This window comes from Lycorma delicatula, chromosome 1, assembly GCF_047948215.1.
Source record: "Lycorma delicatula isolate Av1 chromosome 1, ASM4794821v1, whole genome shotgun sequence".
Classification (NCBI taxonomy): Eukaryota; Metazoa; Arthropoda; class Insecta; order Hemiptera; family Fulgoridae; genus Lycorma; species Lycorma delicatula.
The window spans coordinates 217,196,833-217,215,767 of NC_134455.1; the positions used below are offsets into that span (position 1 = coordinate 217,196,833).

The window sequence follows — 18,935 nt, forward strand, 5'->3', positions numbered from 1 at the left end:
CAGTTCATACGCACACCCGCACACACTTACATGTACAACTAATATGTACAGAAATTTAATACAACAGTTCAGTATCTCATTTATTATCCCCAAAATTCTCTCCATGAATAACAAGAATAAATGATGAATTAGTTTGTTTCAGTTTTGATTACTGTAGTAAAATAACATACCTAGCATACATCTGTGTATCTTGATTTTATTAGATAATAATTTACATCTATCTCGTTTTAGAAATGTAATGAACAATTTTTTGAGGGTGTACTGTCCGAAATAAATACATTTTTAAATATTGAAGAGGAATAACAAATAACTTTTAAAAGTATACTTCATTAAGGGTTAGGAATACTTCTGTTCAATCATATTAATTTAATTGAAAAAAAAAAAAAAAAAATTAATTTAATGTTCCTTGGAAACTATTTTTTATGAATGAAATTTCTGTTAAATAGTTTCTACTGAATGATGTTACAGATGGTATGTACAAAATAAAAAATAAAAATTACACATATATATACAGGGTGATTCAAAGAAACGGTAAATTAAAAAAATTTTTTTTAGAAAATGAATTTTATTTCATGTAATTGTACAAATGTTGCCATTTTAGGATACATACATTTTAGTTTATTTTTTAAAAATGACATCTTGTGGGTGACCTCCTCTTCTATGTAAACACTCACGAAGTCTCTTCGTTAAATTGTTCATGGTTTGATGTAACATCTCAACTGGAATTTCCGCAATTGCTTCTCGAATCTTTGCCTTCAGTTCTTCCGTTGTAGCAGGTCTACTGTGGAACACTTTGCTTTAAGATGACCCCCACAAAAGTAATCGCAAGCAGAGAGATCAGGCGATCTGGGAGGCCATCTGTCATCATTTCGTGAAATGACACGTTATCCAAACAATCGGCGTACAGCTGCCATCGATATTCGTGCAGTATGTGACGTTGCTCCGTCTTGTTGAAACCAGGCTGTGTTAAGAATTGGTGGAAATCTCTTTTGTTGCTCCACAAAAAAGGTTTCAACCATGGCTACGTAACAAGCCGACGTCACTGTAATCGCAAGACCGTTGTCATCCTCAAAAAAAATAAGGGCCTGTAACACCGTAAGATGACATAGCACACCAAACTGTCACTTTCTGGCTGTGCAACGGACGCTGGTGTAGCTGGGTTGGATTTTCTTGTTCCCAGTATCTGAAATTTTGCTTGTTAACAAATCCACTGAGGTGGAAATGCGCTTTGTCTGACATCCACAGTTCCATGAACAAACTCTTCGTTAACATTTATCTTCTGAAGCATTACATTATAGAATTGTGCTCGCACAACTGCATCGTTCAGTTTCAGTTCCTGGACGATCTGCAACTTGTATGGATGGAATTGCAAGTCCTTCACTAAGATTCTTCGAACACTTGAACTATGCAATTGTAAAGATGCTGAGAGACGACGGATTGACCGATGTGGACTTCGTGTGACAGCATCTTGTAAAGCTTGAACATTCTGCGGTGTACGGACGGTTCCCTCACGGCCTGGAGGTTTCTTTTTCATTGCTGAACCAGTTTCCTCAAAATTAGATATCCATGTTTTAATTGCATGTGCTGATGGAACACGGTCATGCCGTCCCAGATTAAAATGACGGCGAAATTCTCTACGCGCTCCCTCCACACTGTCATTGTTTTTGTAAAACGCTTTGATAGCAAATGCATGTTGCGCACCATTCCAAGGATCCATGACAACTAAATGGCAGGTTAGGTTAGAGAGGCTGGCGCCACTTATCAAGTGGTACCAATCGCCCACAGCTACCAACACAACTTTCAAAATTTCCCGTTTCTTTGAATCACCCTGTATAATCAAAGAGTGATTACTTGAATTTAAGCATTACTTATTTGAACATTAATATTAAATATTATGATGTTTTTACAGGTTGATATAGCTCTTGAAGATGCACCAGTACATGATGATTTCAGAGAAACAGCTGATCAAAGAATGATCGATTATGTTAAGTTCTGCAAAATATTATGTGGACTAAGAGCCAAAACAGACTGAAAAAATACAGTACTACAATCTAAAAGTTAATATCAGTTAGATTAATAAAAATAATTCTTATTTCATGACTGGTTATTTCTCAATAATAAAAGGAAAAACGATATTCAATTTCTTTTTTACATACACTAAAGATATTACCTTCATATTCTTTAAACCAACCATTTTTTGCATTTTCAAAAGTAGTCAACTATTTATTGTACAACTATACTATTATTTTACTATTTGTAAAACAGGATAACATTTTTAAAATGCTCATATTACCGCTTGAGATATGTTGAGGTAAACAAAATAAAAGGTAAACAAAATATTTTTAATCTGAAAATAGCTAGATTTGTTTATCACTGCTTCACCTTCATAAAGTAATATCTATAGACAACAAAAGCAACCAAGAACAATATATCTGGAATGTAAAATGAAAAACTTAAAAAAAATTAATAAACTGCTGTCTTTTAAAAAACTGTAACCCTTTAATAGCAATTACTAATTACTTACATTACAATTTTTTAAATTTTTCTTTGAGTGAATATTGTGAAAAGAAATCAATTCCACTTTTCATACAATATAACAACAAAGAAAATTGAAATTTTCTTTTAAAAACTAGTCAATAGGATAAAAATTTGACTTAACAGAAAAAAATCATTACTATTATTATTATTATCATCAATATATCATTAATTTCCTCCCCCCCAAAAAAAAATTCTTAATTTTCAGATTTGTTACAGTCTGAATCTGCTCTCACAACAAATACTAGAATTTAAATATTAAAAGACTTACTTTAATTATTTACGTGCATTACTTATATTACTTACTTAAAACACTTTAATCACATGGAAGATTCAGGGTGTTCAACTTAAAAGAAGCCCCAACCAATCAGTAGTTTATACTAAATGCAAATTTTTGTTAAAACACATATATTTGTGCGAGATGGGTAAAATAATGTTTTTAAGATGTTGGTATGGCTGGAATCAGATGGGTGGATAAAGTGACAAATGAAGAGGTATTGCGGAAAGTAGATGAAGAAAGAAGCATTTGGAAAAATATAGTTAAAAGAAGAGACAGACTTATAGGCCACATACTAAGGCATCCTGGAATAGTCGCTTTAATATTGGAAGGACAGGTAGAAGGGAAAAATTGTGTAGGCAGGCCACGTTTGGAATATGTAAAACAAATTGTTAGGGATGTAGGATGTAGAGGGTATACTGAAATGAAACGACTAGCACTAGATAGGGAATCTTGGAGAGCTGCATCAAACCAGTCAAATGACTGAAGACAAAAAAAAAGGTATGGCTGGAGCTGGAATGGGGAGGACTGTTTATTGCAGATAGCTGATTATTGCCAGTTTATGTCGACCATTGCTTTTTAACAAGGTTGTGTATTGGTGTTGTTTGTTAAAATGCAGTTAACTGTTGAAGAATGGGTATTCATGATGAAAACATATTTCTCCCTGAACTTTGCCAGTGAAAAGTGTTATATAGAAGTTTGTTAAAAAATTTCATGAAGCAGGTTCGGTATTAGACCAGAAATGTGTCTGAAACAGGGCAGTTTTAACAAAAAGTGGGATAGGACATTAAAGCAGCAGTTACAAGATCTCCTCATACATTTTTGCAAAGTCAACTCCAGGAAAAGAACATTTCACTAGGTTCTGCCCATACTGTAGTGAGAAGAATGCTGACATTTTATCCGTATTGAATGTAGGTTTTTCATGAGCTAACTAATGTTGTTTATGCTAAAAGGGTTCACTACTGTCAATGGTTCAGGAACTTCATTAGTGGCAGCATTGGCATTTTAAAAGTCTTTTTCACAGATGAAGCATACCTTGGTCCTTGGTGTGTATGTTAATAGTAAGAACTACCAGACCTGAGATACTGAAAACCTGCACATTTTTTACAAAACCTCCACACCCACAAAAAAAGACATATGGTATGCAGTTCCAAGGCAATGAATAATAAGACCCTTGATTTTTTTTTTAAACTGTGGATGCCACCATCTACCATGAAATTATCCAACAGCAAGATAGCCTTACTGCAAGAGGATGAGCGTGACTGCTGGTTGCAAAAGGGCAGCACCACTTGCCATACAATTTGCTCTACTATGGATATGCTACAAGATTTTTTCAGTAGAAGAATATTTCTAACTAGATTGTAGCCACCAAGATCCCCTGATCTGACTAGTCCACTTCTTTCTGGGGGGATACTTAAAAGAAATTATTTATAGGAGCAATCCACACACCCTGCAGGAATTGAAGACCAACATTATCAATGTCTCAGGGAAATAAGGCAGGTATAGCTGAAAGAGTAGCCAGAAGGATGACAAGTGCATAGAAGTAAATATACGTCATTCTCAACATCTTCTGTAAATTAATATAAAAGTGTTTGGCAATAAATTATTATTTATAGATAACTAAGCGACGGGGCCTCTTAAGTTAACACCCAAAACATGTTTCACTTAAAACATAAAAAATGTTTTTACTCCCATCAATGTATTGATTCATATAGCTCTAAATTAATCACAATTTACTGGTCACTATCATGAAAGTGACATACCTACATAGACAAAGTTATTTCATGTTTCTTGTCATTCACACCACAAACACGTACTTACTCACAACACATCAACACATCTTCTGTACACTGTCAAATTTCAACGTTTTGAACCATGATCTGCACATAGACTACTGAACACAATCTATAATCTGAAATTAATACTACAAAATATGAACATTGATACAATAATAACTCATCAATTCATTTGAAAAAAAATCATTACACACAATCACTAAATAAACATAATGTCTCGGGAAGGTATCAATTTAACTGAACTGCCTAATATTTTATACAGAACAAGCGGGATACAGATTTAAAAGATAAATGATTATATAATATCACTCAATAATAATGTCCAGTCAATCGCCTCATACAAAATCACAAATAACAACATTAGCAGCAACCAAGTATCAACACAGACAACAGGCAGACATTTTCCCAAAGAAGTGAAGAAGACATACTTAAACACCATAAAATATTTTTTAAAACCACAATATAATCAGTAACAAAAGAAATGGTTGGTTAACACTAACTACTAAATTGGACACTTTTCTGACACATTATCTAATAGCTAGACAGCAAAATAATATCTTAACTACAAATGACATCAACACTGAAAACTTGAGGGACTCATGGAATATACAATATTTATGAACTACTAGCTAATGTAGCTTCTACCACCAAAGTGGATTACACTAAACACTTCAATCTCCATCAAGGAGAGTATGAATAAATTTGGATCTCAACAAGATGAGTGTTTTGGGATACATACTGCACCTGGATTTTGGATGGGCCAAACAAAACAGTATGTTACATACTACTTTCCTACCAAACTTAAGAAACCACTTTACATAACTTGACTTAAATGCCAATTTCAATTCATTCTTGACAGCAATCCTTAATAGTACATATTATTGCCATAAATTTCATTCTTCTCAGGCCAGATTAAAAAGAATTAAGTACAAACAAGAAACAAAGCTCCTATGAACAAATGTTTGAAAGCATACAAAGAAGCAAACTGGAAAGGAATTACACAAAACTAAAACTGACAATGAAAAAACCCTATGACCAAAACCTCAAGCCCAATGACAAGCACTGAATGCTTTCCCTATGCAAACAGAAAGTGTAAAGAGTAATAGAAACCCATAGAAAAAAAGAAAAGAAAAAAGATCTTGCGACAGCTAAAAATTGCAGGAGAAAAGAGTGATAAGATGAGAGAGAAATCATGAATCACTTTAACTTTTAGTTAGCCAATATCCCAGAAAAATTATATAAGAAATATTATTGCTATGATGAAAACATTGCAAGCTCAAAAACTTAATTAGTGTGCTGTAGCCAACAAAAATGAGAGATATAAGAAAGAAAAAGGTCCATGAAACTAGTGAAGAAACTCCCAAACTCATTCAAAATATTGTGCTTCTTAAAATTTTGACTATTTATGAGCAAATTTAACAGGTAAACAGCATGACCTATGGTTACGGCTTGTTAAAACTATTTAATCAAAAATCAACAATAGTCAATGAATACACAATCACACTAACTAGATGTAAACAAAATCACCCCACCAGCACCTTCCAAGATTACAAGAGTTTTGATCATAACCTGATTCTTCCTAAATTAAAATCTCTTAACATCCAGAAAACAACTTTAAAGTAACATGAATGTTACATTCAGGACAGAATTCCAAACAGTAGTGGTCAAGAAACTGATAAAATATTCAGTAGATTTGAACTGCTAAAAAGTGCAGTATTATATGAAATGCTAAAAAAAATAGATGTTATCCATTAAAAATATATTCTCAGGTCAAGATTGTTTGTTTTGTTGACAAATAATCTGCTACTTAAAACATTCATTGTTTAGTTTCTTATGGTAAACAAGAATGGACTTATTTTTTAGTGCATGAAAAATGATTTCAACTGCAATGAGAAGACAGATATTGTACTGTATACAGAAAAAACACTATCAGAGCTCTCCAATCTCAGAGCAATAAACAATATAATAGATAATAATATACAGAAAAACATGGAAGTACACAGGACTAAAGCTAGCAGTATACCAGAAGCCAATAAAATTGCATAACAGACTCTATTTGAAAGTCACTTGAAATATGTAATGATATCTTCTAAAGGCTCTTTACAAAGCTACCTATATGTATTCAGAACACATATGTGTTTCGGAAAACACAGAAAAGGACTACTAGAGTAACTGACAGGTCAAGATATAAGAGACATATGGATTATTTGATACTTCTGTTTCTATGTGGAAATAGTACTCCCACTACATCTGAACTTCAAGAAAATGTATTAATATATTTCACTCTACACATACGCATGTGTGTGCACACCCACATATACAGAATGGCTATTTGTTGGATAAAAATAGGTAATGTGGTATTACAAGAAATTAGATGTGATAATTCAAAAGTAATGACAGGATCCCCTAGTTGAATAGTCACAGAAAAGAACCTTCTACATCCTAGAAGACCTCTCTCTACTAAGAGGACTATGTAGAATCATAAGAATATTTTAAAGGAGCCTTGTCCTTTATTGTTAGCAATGAAATAAACAATTTTTATTCAAAAAAAAACCTAAATATTATTAATATAAAAGTTAGAAGATATCTGTGATATGGTATATTTTCTTGATGACTTGCCTGTCCAATTGGCTAGCAGTAAGCGTACAAGTTTTTAATTAGTTGACTTGATCAGTATCACAACCTAACCAACAAAATATCTGGTTAGGTGTATCATTTTTCATATTTCATTTATCTCTTCTGATTAAAATATATGCAAAATTGCATTTCCAACAACATAATGGCTAAAAAAAAATTAAAGCAATGCTTCTGCATATCAAATTAATTGTCAGTGTATTAAATGTCCAGTATAAGTTATTACTGATTTCTTTGAATCATTTTAAATAAAAAGAGATCTTAACAAAAATGCTTCAATTTATAGTATATAAAAGCAGGAAACCGTGAATTGTAGTCAAGCATTCAGTCACTGAAATCATGGACATGCAACATAATGGTAGCATTTACTCCAGTATGGTTTTTATAAGTGGACTAAAAATTTAAAATGAATAGAAAGCCACCAAATATGAAGATGCTAAATGACTGTCAATGTCTACTTTAGAGAACATTTAAAACATCTAATGATTTTTAGGATTAATGGGCTACCATGATGAAATTGCTATTCCTCACATAATGATGAATATTATTCACTGATCTACTGACTATATACACTACCATATCAATAAAAAAAATTTGGCTTATGACAATATTTATGTCAGATGGGTTCCAAAACACAAGGAAAATGGCTGTTGATTAGCTAAAATTTACTATAGCAATTTTTAAACTTTTTAGTCGACATAATACTTTACCGAGGTAATCACTCTTCTGAAAGGTGATTAATTTTATCATCTGAAACTCCTTTTGATCAAAAAACATAACACACACCTATTCCATGACTCAAACACAAAGAGAAACAATAATATTAAATAACCTTTCACACAAAGAAATTAATTTTAATCACTAATTATATATTCTATGCAATGGTTCAGCATTTGATCTAGTGCAAAGAAACACAGTGTTGCTATTGTAAGAAAAAAATCTCACATAGCAAATAATTGCTGCTCCGAGAGAACATAAGGGATGTAAAATAATCACCTGATTATGTAATAAAGGCAGAATTCCACTGACCACAGACAATATTCACAACATTTGAAACATCAAGAGGTAAACTTATTTTTGTCATACCAAACACTTGTTCAGGAAGTTCATGACTTAACTGGCCATATTTGTTCCAACCACATCCCCAAAGAGCTCCACCAGCTGCAAAATGAATAAAAATTTGAAAATTATGGCTTACTATAAGCAACTTAATGAAACTACATTGTGAATTTTCGTATGACATTGATAAAGCAATAGTCAAATTTGTTTTCCTTTATATAGATTTCTTTGTTCCAAACTATTCATAGTCAAAAATTTGATAAACCAACTTGTCAGGAACAGCATTCACTAATCTCTATGAAGCACTGTTTTGACTAATTAGTATTGTTTATTTAAAAAGATCCATTAACAATATTTTTACACAGCAATATTAGGTGTGGAAAAACAATCAGTTGGTTGAACTAGAGAATCTTAAGTGAAAATTGAACATGTTTTTCTCCACATTGAGGATTCTTAAATAGATTGAGAATATAAAATGAAAGAGTTAAATAAATCATTAAATAGAAGTAATATCAAAAATATTCAGATTCAATCAAAACAAAATTAAAATTCTAATTTTTTATAATAAAATTAATTACAGCTAGATTATAATGTGGGTTTCTCTCAGTTTACAAATTTATTTTTATTAAATCATAAAACTATTCCTCTTCTAAAACTTATTGATTTTCCATTCAGTGAATCTGACAAAATTTAAGTAAATTTGTCTAATTGGGCAAGATGAATAGATGCAATTCGTTGTGTAAGAACATAAGTCTTTAAACACATAAAAAAGAATCAAAGGAATTTATGGATTAACCAGTCAGAAACTTCAGGTGCTGCCTTGCATGATCCTTGAAGGGTGAAGACCACATATACCTACACTGAAAATGTTTGAAAATATTCATTTTCACAAGCATTTATAAGCTTTCATGTATGTACTATTTTAAATATGATGCTCTAATAATTTCCTTAAAGACACATACATTGTAGAATCACTTTATTCTGATACTGTGTAACAGTTTAACTTTCTCTTTTAGCATGCACTTCTCTATCCATACCTACGCATACTTGCTAGTATAAAACTTGTCCTTGCTTGCTGTGTCTCTGGACAACACTATGGTACTTTTTCATTTATTTGTTTTTAACAATTGATTCCATTTCTAGATATTTTTCAATATTTAAATGTTTGTATTGGTTTAAAATTATAATACTACAGCATTTTTCTGTCACATTTTGTTTTTAAGTCAAATTTCTTAAATTCTTCTTCATGTTCAATTAATGTTACACAGATTTTCTCAGAATTGAATTATTCTCTTCACATTTTATTGTAAAAAAATGTTATTTGTTAATTGTTAATTTAATGAAATTATCATACAAACCAAAAAAGTGAGTTTCATAACACCATTGTGTTTTACAATAATTTTCTAAGACATTTTTAAAAATAAAGTTCTAGGACCTGTTTTATTAAATATTTCAGGTCAAAAACATATGAAACCATCAAATTTACTCTTAGTTAATTTCCAAGAATTTCAGTATGGCATGATTTTAAACTTTGAGAAGAATCAAGGTGAAAGTTTTTATAAGCTAACTCGAAAATGAAGTATTTCCAAATCCATGTTTATATGACGTTTTGTTTTGTTTACAATTGTGAAACATGTCAACGAAGAAACATGAAATCCTTTGTGCTTCTTTGTGAGGCAAACTGTATTATTTTCTTTTAAGAGAAATTTTTTTTAATTATTCAGTTTTGTTTTCTATAGAACCAGCTCAAACAGATAAATTTTTCTTAAAATTTTTCATTTCCACATTGTCTTGCAATTACATGTTTCAATATTATTTATAATTGGTGACTATCAGCAATTTATAAATTCAGCAGGTTAGATATATATAATAAATTTTTTATCAAAATATATATTTGTAGTAATAATAATACAATATATGTAATAATAAATACATTATTCTAATGGATTAGATTAATTTAATGAGGAATAGTCATTAATGCAAATGAGGCTACTTTACCTCAAACACATTAGTTTGGTTTCTCCTATCTGCATTACACCCTGAGTGAAAACAAGGAGTAGAAAAGAGAGATTTGTCATCTTACCAACCTTCAATAAGTGGCTGTTCTGATGGCTACAAGAAGGTGCCAGCATGATATCACTGATGAACCCATGGTACTCATGGCACCATGGTAACTCATCTCATTCAAAAATATTTATTTAAGAAAGAAGTAAAATATAAGAAGAAAAGGGTGAGAGAGTGGGACAATTAAGCCACAAAGTAGCTCCTTCTGCTTGAGGTAGTTCACCTTTGAAGTTGTCTTGCCTGGTCTAATAAATCATCAGGAGTTTAACACTTTTTATTAATCAAACCAAAGAACTCGTCATTATTTTTATTGCATCAGTTGTCTATTCAAAATTGATTGGATTTCAACATTGGGTTTTTGTCTACTTTTATGTTTCAAGAAAGAAGGATGCCCTAAATATAAGATCACTATTCTACAACGGTTTACACATAAGTGTTATCACAATGATACTCCAATTTGTTAACAAACCAGAACATTATTAGACAAACATAAATTGTGTAAAATCCTTTGATTTTAGTTGAGTGCGATGTAATAATAAATCTCTTATCACAATCTAATCAAGAAATTACCTTTTGTTTTGCCATGGAATACAAATTTTGAGAGATGATTATTTTACAGTTCTATGAACATAAAAATTCATGCAGTCTAGTTCGACTTGTACAGACTATGTTTTTTCAAATTTAAAATGACTGAATATACTCCAAACACAGTCTAGTCTAAAATAACAGCATCATCTATTTTCTGTTTAGAAAAGTTTCTATAAAACTTCAGGACAGAGAATTTATATATTAGATACATGAATATAACTGAGGTACAGAAGGAAAATTAGGGATCTAGTTAAAGTGTTGCAAAAGTCAAATTAAAGTATTTCAAATGGTTGGTAAAAACAATAAGCAAAGATAATATAATAAAAACCAAAATTAAAAATGACATATTTAGAAACAGAAACATAACAACCTTACAATATAAATTTATGGAAAATGGAAAAAAAGAATTGAAATTTCATTCTATTATAAATTAATCACAGTTAAAAAGTCACTTATATTTTATGTAGCCCCAAATATTTAAGTGAATTTTTAACTGTGATGAAAGATATTAGGTTCCTCAAACAGATTTTAATAAGCCACTATAAATAATGATCACTCACCCTGCACAATTGTATGTCGTGAACCACAAGCAACTTGTTTAACAAAAATTTCCTCACCAGGCCAATCAACAGGTCTAGGTTCAGCTAACACAGATGATACAGATTTCATCTTATCTTCTGCAGATGACTGTTCTTCCCCTGCAAAAATCTCCATGTAATTCGGATATTAGGTTTACATATTTACAGAAAAAAATCTTACTTTGGTAACATAAGTCACATGTGCATATTAATCATGTAAATTTATAAAAGGTATAAAAAATTTTTAAAAATAGATGTAGTGTAAGTATAATGCATACTTTTTTATGACGTAGAGTACTGCTAAAAATGATTTGACAAAAACTGATAAGATAAATATAAGAATCTATTTGATTCTATATAAAATCTATTTGATCTATATAAATATAAGAATCTATTTATTTTGGTGAGGGAGCTTATCAAGATTTAGAAATATTGATTTTTTTTTTTATTTTTCAAATTTTTTTGGGGGTTTATTTAAATTTTTAAGTGTGAAAATTTATTTATTTTTTAAATTTTATAAGTGAAAATTCAAATAATATATGTAATTTAAATTTTTAATATTATTAAAAGCTTATAAGGGTCCGCCACGGGAAATGGAAGTTTTTTAAGTTGGTATTACACATCCGGTAGGAGTTGGAGAGGGAAGCCAAGGCCGGCACATCACTTGTCTGACCTGGCAGTTTATGCTTGTTCATTGTTTAGCTGCCATCATGCCTCTTTGGAATGTAGAGCATCGCGTTTTCGTGTATGACAGTTTTGTGAAGAGCGGCGAATCAGTTACGGAAGTTCAATGTCTCTTTCGTCGAAGGTTTAACGTTCCTCGGTATGGAGATATACCGAGCCGGAACACCATTTTGCGATGAGTTAATGCCCTTCGTAGTGGAGGTAGTCTAATGAAAAGGCAGCCACCGGGACCACGTCGCACAGTTCAAACTCTGGAGAACGTGGAACGTGTAAGACAGGCTGTTTTAACTAGTTCAGACGTTCAGTCTGTAGGCATTCTGCAGCACTACGGATACCCAATAGTTCAGTGCGGTGAATTCTACAGAGATTTAGGTTTTCACCCTTATAAAATGTCAGCTGTGCACAAGTTAAGAGAGGGCGACTACCCACAACGTGTAGCTTTTGCTGAAGCGATGCTCCAAATTTTGGAAGATGAGCCCAATGCGATTTTGATAATGAGCGACGAGGCTCATTTTCATCTCAATGGTGTTGTGAATTGTCAAAACTTCCGATACTGGGCCTGTGAAAATTCATGCACTTTAACATGAATTATCATTACACAGCCCCAAGTTACGGTGTGGTGCGGCGTCGGGAAATTTGGTATCGTGGGGCCCTACTTTTTTGAGGAAAAAGGGGACACTGTAACCGTAACAGCTGATAGTTACGTAAATATGGTGAAAACATTCTTGAAAACTTAGCTGAGACGACGACGAATCAATCTGCCAGATGTTTATTTTCAACAGGATGTTGCTACGGCCCATACTGCCCGAGTGTCGATGGCTGCTGTTAGACAAATGTTCCCTCACATGCTGAAAGGGAAGAGAGAATGGGATGCGGTACAGAGCATGGTGGCTAGCATCCTGAAGACGAAGGAGGTACATGGAAGAGAGTGGGGAGAAGACTTCTAGGCGCGGGTAAGCAGCAATGTCCCTAGCAAGTATAATGTGTGTTTCTTCTACTATATATATTATTTTTGTGTTGTATTGCATTGTGAATTCATTGTCTCCATTGTCACTGTGGTTGGTACTCTACGGCCGGCTCGAGATGACAAGCACGATCGCTTCGACCGTGTGCAGGAGGGCCACGGCTAGAGGTGACATCGCCGAAGAGACAACATGAAGTGGGTTTCATTTATTATGTATTTTCCTTGTATTGTATGATTGTGGTATTATTTTATTTTATTGATTGTGTTCCTTCTAACGGTTACGAGGGCACTCACAGCGAACGTGCCCTCGGATTGCGGAAGGAGGAATAAGTTCAGACGCCAACGTGATGGGCTGCAACTGAAGGGAGGAAAAATAAATAAATAAATAAAATACAGGGGGCGAATCGTGGTCGCCGTGCAGGGCCAGGGAGGCAGCCTGGATGCAGAGGACGCTTTGGCTCCTTCATATGCAAGAATGAAGGTCAGTTGGGGTGCTCCGATGATGCATTTGGGACCCTCAGGTGTGAGAGGGGGATGCGGCGGTTTGCCGGCTTCGCGCAATGCGTAGCCGGCAACCTAGTGTAGGGACGGGAAGGGCAGCCTCTAAGTGGAGGGATGTAGTGGTCGTCCAGAAGGGAGGGCTGCTGCATCTTGATGAAACTGAGAGGACCCCGATGGGACGCCAAAGAAAAGGCAAGACAGGGGGGCAGTCGACTGCCACGACACTCCGACATTCCTGCGCGTAGCCTAACGGCGGAGGCCGGGGATGTTGGGGGTGTTTAAGAAAAAAAAAAAAAAAAAAAAAAAGACAAATGTTCCCTACGCGTTATCTCCAGATTCGGTGATCTGCATTGGCCCCCTCGCTCACCAGACCTTTCGATGTGTGATTTTTCCTTGTGGGGGTATTTAAAGTCTTTGGTGTATGAAAACAAACCTTGTACATTGGCCGAACTGCGACAAGCGATAGAGCAGAACATCGCTCAGATCGATCGTCAACTATTGGAGAGAGTGGAGGCTAACTTCAGAGAGCATCTCCACATTTGTCAGCGTGAAAATGGACACCATCTTAACGATATTATTTTTTGTACATAGGTAAGTCAAACTGCATATTCTCAGAAACTTATTTCTACCAATAAATTATTTTTTAACCTTAAAATAGTGGAGTGTCGTTAATTTGTAAAACGTCCGTTTCCCGTGGCAGACCCTTTATATTAAATTTAATAATATTACAATAAAATTTCATAATTCACCAGCCATCCTCAAAAAAAATAAATCTTGGGTAACCGTTTATTAGTTGTATATTTTTCAGCAGAATTTTATTTAGTTTCTTCCATTTTACATAGCAAATGTAGAAAAATCAAAACATTTTCTTATATGATGATTTTGGAGGTGGGGGAGCAGAAAACATAAGAACCACTGTTCTTTTTAATTTTTAAAACCTATTTTGGTTTATTTAAACATAAATATAATGATAAAATGCAATAAAACTTCACCAAAAATTATCCCCAACTTAAAATAGAAATCTTAGGTAACTTTTTTCATGTGCAATTATTTTTCTACTGTATAAGAATAAATAATCAATACAAGGAAAGTATTACAACTATAATTTTATGTGATCAACCATTGAAAGGTATAGCAGAGCCGTTCTAGTGAGTGCTTTCCCCTCTACTTAGAGTAATCAAAGCCATTTATCGGAGTGGAGGCCACTGATTGCTCAGTTTTCAGTCTGACTTCGTCAAGTTCAATTTGAAGTATAAACCAAAGTTAAAAACATTAGCTACAGTACAATGATTGTACATCCATAATGTACAGTCCCACATTTAAAAAAAATTTTTTTTTTTGTATAATTTTTCTATACTGTACTATAAAACCTTTAAAATAAATTCATCCACTAGTCGGTTTATCGAAAATGTACAAATTGTTTTGTTGCTAATATAAATTTTTTTAATAAGCATCAATTTGCATGCGTTAATGTTTTTGTAAACAAATTCGTGACTGTCTCACTGCCAGCTATGAACATCTGAAATAATCTATCATTGAGCTTGGTCTTGTTTCCTTCCAATAAATTGTTGATTTCTTAAAACTGAATGTGTGTGTGATCATTCATTTAGTCATCACTTAACCAACAAAAACAAACATTTTAATTCAACAATAAAAACAAAGAAACTTATTCGATACAGTATACAAAAGACTAAGCACAGTCGTTATTTGTTATATCGCAGTGTGCATTTATGTATAAGTTATTAAGAGAATAAGTTTTTACACATTTATTTTTATTTTATGATAGGAATATTGTTTATTATTTTAGTTTATATTTATTGATTTGAATTATGGATATTTGTGTAATACTAGATGTGTTTCAGTGTTTTTATTGTCAGCAATTTTACATTTGTTGTTATGAAAATTTCAAAGAAAATTGGCGGTCGCAAAGTTTTATACAGTCAGAATTGTGAAGTCATTTTCAATGTCCATTCTTTTATGAAAAATAAAGCCTCGGAAGATCCACGGTTAATAATGAAAGTTCAAGAAAGGGCTGCTGAAGCAACAGTGTTCAGTGTTCAGCGAATAATTGAGGAAAGTAAAAAAAAAAATGCATCATTAAATAGTGGATTTTCTACTCCAAACAGAAAACATTCGCAAAATTAACTGAAAACAGAAATTGATAACTTGGACAAATGTGTTATTGGACGAACTAAAAATGAATTTCATGTTTCACAAGTTCAATGATCTACTATAAAAAGTTTTAACAGGGGTAAAAAACAAAATAGACTTAAGGGTCTAATCTTAACCCTAATTGTCTAATAAACTCCTGCAAAGCTCAAGATGGAAAAAGACGCGTAATAGAAAATTTCTGATACAGAAAAATTATATTCAGGAAATACAAATACTATATCTATGGACATTAGAAAGATACAGATCTGAAGAACAGCCAGTCATTTATATGGACAAAATGTATATATATATATTCAACATACACAAGGCCATATTTATTCGACAAATGATTCCGATGAAACATCAAGAGCAAGAGTATTGTTCATGTTGGTGAGGAAAACAGTTTTGTAAAAGACGCACTATTGATTTTCAAATCTGGACAAAACACTGACGATAACCATGATGGTATGAATTATAAAAATTATGAAAAGTAGGTTACAAATCCAACTAAAAAAAAATTTTACCAACATTCAGTGTTAGTCACTGATAACACACCATATCAATACCACAATCTGGAATTGAATGTTGCACCAAAATCAACCTCCATGAAATGTGAAATTATTGAATGACTTATTGAAAAATACATTGCGTTCAATGAAAAACTGTTAAAACCAGAGCTACATAAATAAATTTTAGTCAGTAAATCAAGATTTAAAATGTATAAAATAGATGCTTTACTTGCTGAAAAGGGGTGCAATGTATTACAACCCTTTTATTTTTTAATGAATTTTTACATGACTTTGTGCCAAAATAATCTTGAGGAATGGGCGATTCAGTCATATGTTTTTTTTATTTTTGTGGTTTTTATATTTAAGTTAGTTACATCTAAAAGTTTGCGGGTACTAATGTTATAAATTTAAAATTGATGTTAATTTATTTCATTTTGATTATATCTGGTTTGTACTAGATCTGTTGTTAATTGATTAATTCTTCTGTTATCTAATTATCTAGCTTTGTTTTGATTCAAAATTATTCAACAGTTAAAATTGATAATTCTAATTAAACATAATATTGCTGCATACTATTCAATATTTACAGAAACTAAGTCACAATTTCTGTTTTATTTTTTTTCACTGATTATTGTTTATTTTTTTAATTTATATTATTTTTATTGTATTATATTGTTTTGTATATATATATATATATATCCTCCTCTATGAATCATGAGACCTTGCCATTGGTGAGGGGGCTTGAGTGCTCAGAGATACAGAGTAGCTGGACCGAAGGTGCAACCCTATCGGAGAGGTATCTGTTGAGAGCCAGACTAAGGAATGATTCCTGAAAGAGGGCAGCAGCTCTTTCAGTAGTTGTTAGGGGCGTGAGTCACAATGACTTAAACGGCCGTATCAACATCACTCAGTCCTCTGAGTACTGCGCAGCTGAAAGCAATGGAAAACTACAGCTGCTTTTTTTCCAAGAAAATGTGGCTCTCTGCACTTTCACATAGCAATAATGGAGGTGCCTTCCTTGGTAGAATATTCCGGAGGTAAAATAGTCCCCCGTTCGGATCTCCGAGTGGGGACTACTAAGGAAGGGATCACCAGAAAATTAAAAAAATAACATTCTACGAGTCGGAGCATGGAATGTTAGAAGCTTAAAAAAGGTTGGTAGGCTAGAAAATTTAAAAAGGGAAATGGGTAGGACAAATGTGGATATAGTAGGAATTGGTGAGGTTCGGTGGGAAGAGGAAGGCGACTTTTGGTCAGGTGATTTTAGAGTAATTAACTAAGCGTCAAATAATGGGCAGGCAGGAGTAGGTTTTGTGATGAACAAGAAGATAGGGAGGAGAGTGGAGTATTTCAAAACGCATAGCGATAGAATCATTGTAATAAGGATAAAATCAAAACCTAAACCGACAACGATTGTTAACGTCTATATGCCTACAAGCGCCCATGATGATGATGAGGTAGAGTGTGTATACGAAGAGATTGATGAAGCAATTAAACACGTAAAGGGAGATGAAAATTTAATAATAGTTGGAGATTGGAATGCAAGCATTGCAAAAGGCAAGGAAGGAAATACAGTGGGTGAATACGGGCTGGGCAAAAGGAATGAAACAGGGGACCGACTTATAGAGTTTTGCACGAAGTATAATTTAGTAATTGCCAACACCCAATTTAAAAATCATAATAGAAGAATATACACTTGGAAAAAGCCAGGCGATACTGCAAGGTATCAGATAGATTATATCATGGTTAAGCAACGATTTAGAAATCAACTCGTTGACTGCAAAAGTTACCCTGGAGCAGACATTGATAGCGACCATAATTTGGTGATAATGAAATGTAGATGGGGTTTAAAAACCTGAAGAAAAGTTGTCAGATGAATCGGTGGAATTTAGAGAAGCTTGAGGAAGAGGAGGTAAAGAAGATTTTTGAGGAGGACATCGCAAGAGGTCTGAGTAAAAAAGATAAGGTAGAAAATGTAGAAGAAGAATGGGAGAATGTTAAAAAGGAAATTCTTAAATCAGCAGAAGCAAACTTAGGTGGAATAAAGAGAACTGGTAGAAAACCTTGGGTTTCAGAAGATATATTGCAGCTGATGGATGAACGTAGAAAATATAAGAATGCTAATGATGAAGAAAGTAAATGGAACTATCGGCAATTAAGAAATGCTATAAACAGGAAGTGCAAACTGGCGAAAGAAGAGTGGATTAAAGAAAAGTGTTCAGAAGTGGAAAGAGAAATGAACATTGGTAAAATAGACGGAGCATACAGGAAAGTTAAGGAAAATTTTGGCGTACATAAATTAAAATCTAATAATGTGTTAAACAAAGATGGTACACCAATATATAATACGAAAGGTAAAGTCGATAGATGGGTGGAATATATTGAAGAGTTATACGGAGGAAATGAATTAGAAAATGGTGTTATAGAGGAAGAAGAGGAAGTTGAAGAGGATGAAATGGGAGAAACAATACTGAGATAAGAATTTAAGAGAGCACTAAAAGATTTAAATGGCAGAAAGGCTCCTGGAATAGACAGAATACCTGTAGAATTACTGCGCAGTGCAGGTGAGTAAGCGATTGATAGATTATACAAACT

The 18,935-nt window shown here is 33.0% G+C and overlaps 2 protein-coding genes across 4 annotated transcripts in view; one reads left to right on the top strand and one right to left on the bottom strand.

The window, feature by feature from the left end:
* Window positions 1–2,135, top strand: part of LOC142328599 (myosin light chain 5-like) — a 37,131-nt gene extending 34,996 nt beyond the window's left edge. The window contains exon 6 of the mRNA XM_075372403.1: window positions 1,910–2,135. Within this exon, the coding sequence (XP_075228518.1) occupies window positions 1,910–2,032 (123 nt within the window). The 3' untranslated portion in view covers window positions 2,033–2,135. The remainder of the gene's footprint in view (window positions 1–1,909) is intronic.
* Window positions 1–18,935, bottom strand: part of LOC142328590 (RCC1 domain-containing protein 1-like) — a 69,633-nt gene that overhangs the window by 2,574 nt on the left and 48,124 nt on the right. For all 3 annotated transcript variants that reach the window (XM_075372379.1, XM_075372389.1, XM_075372368.1), the window contains exons 6-7: window positions 11,514–11,651; window positions 8,239–8,403 (exon numbers count right to left, since the gene is read on the bottom strand). In XM_075372379.1, coding sequence (XP_075228494.1) covers window positions 8,243–8,403; window positions 11,514–11,651 — 299 coding nt within the window. In that variant the 3' untranslated portion in view covers window positions 8,239–8,242. The remainder of the gene's footprint in view (window positions 1–8,238; window positions 8,404–11,513; window positions 11,652–18,935) is intronic.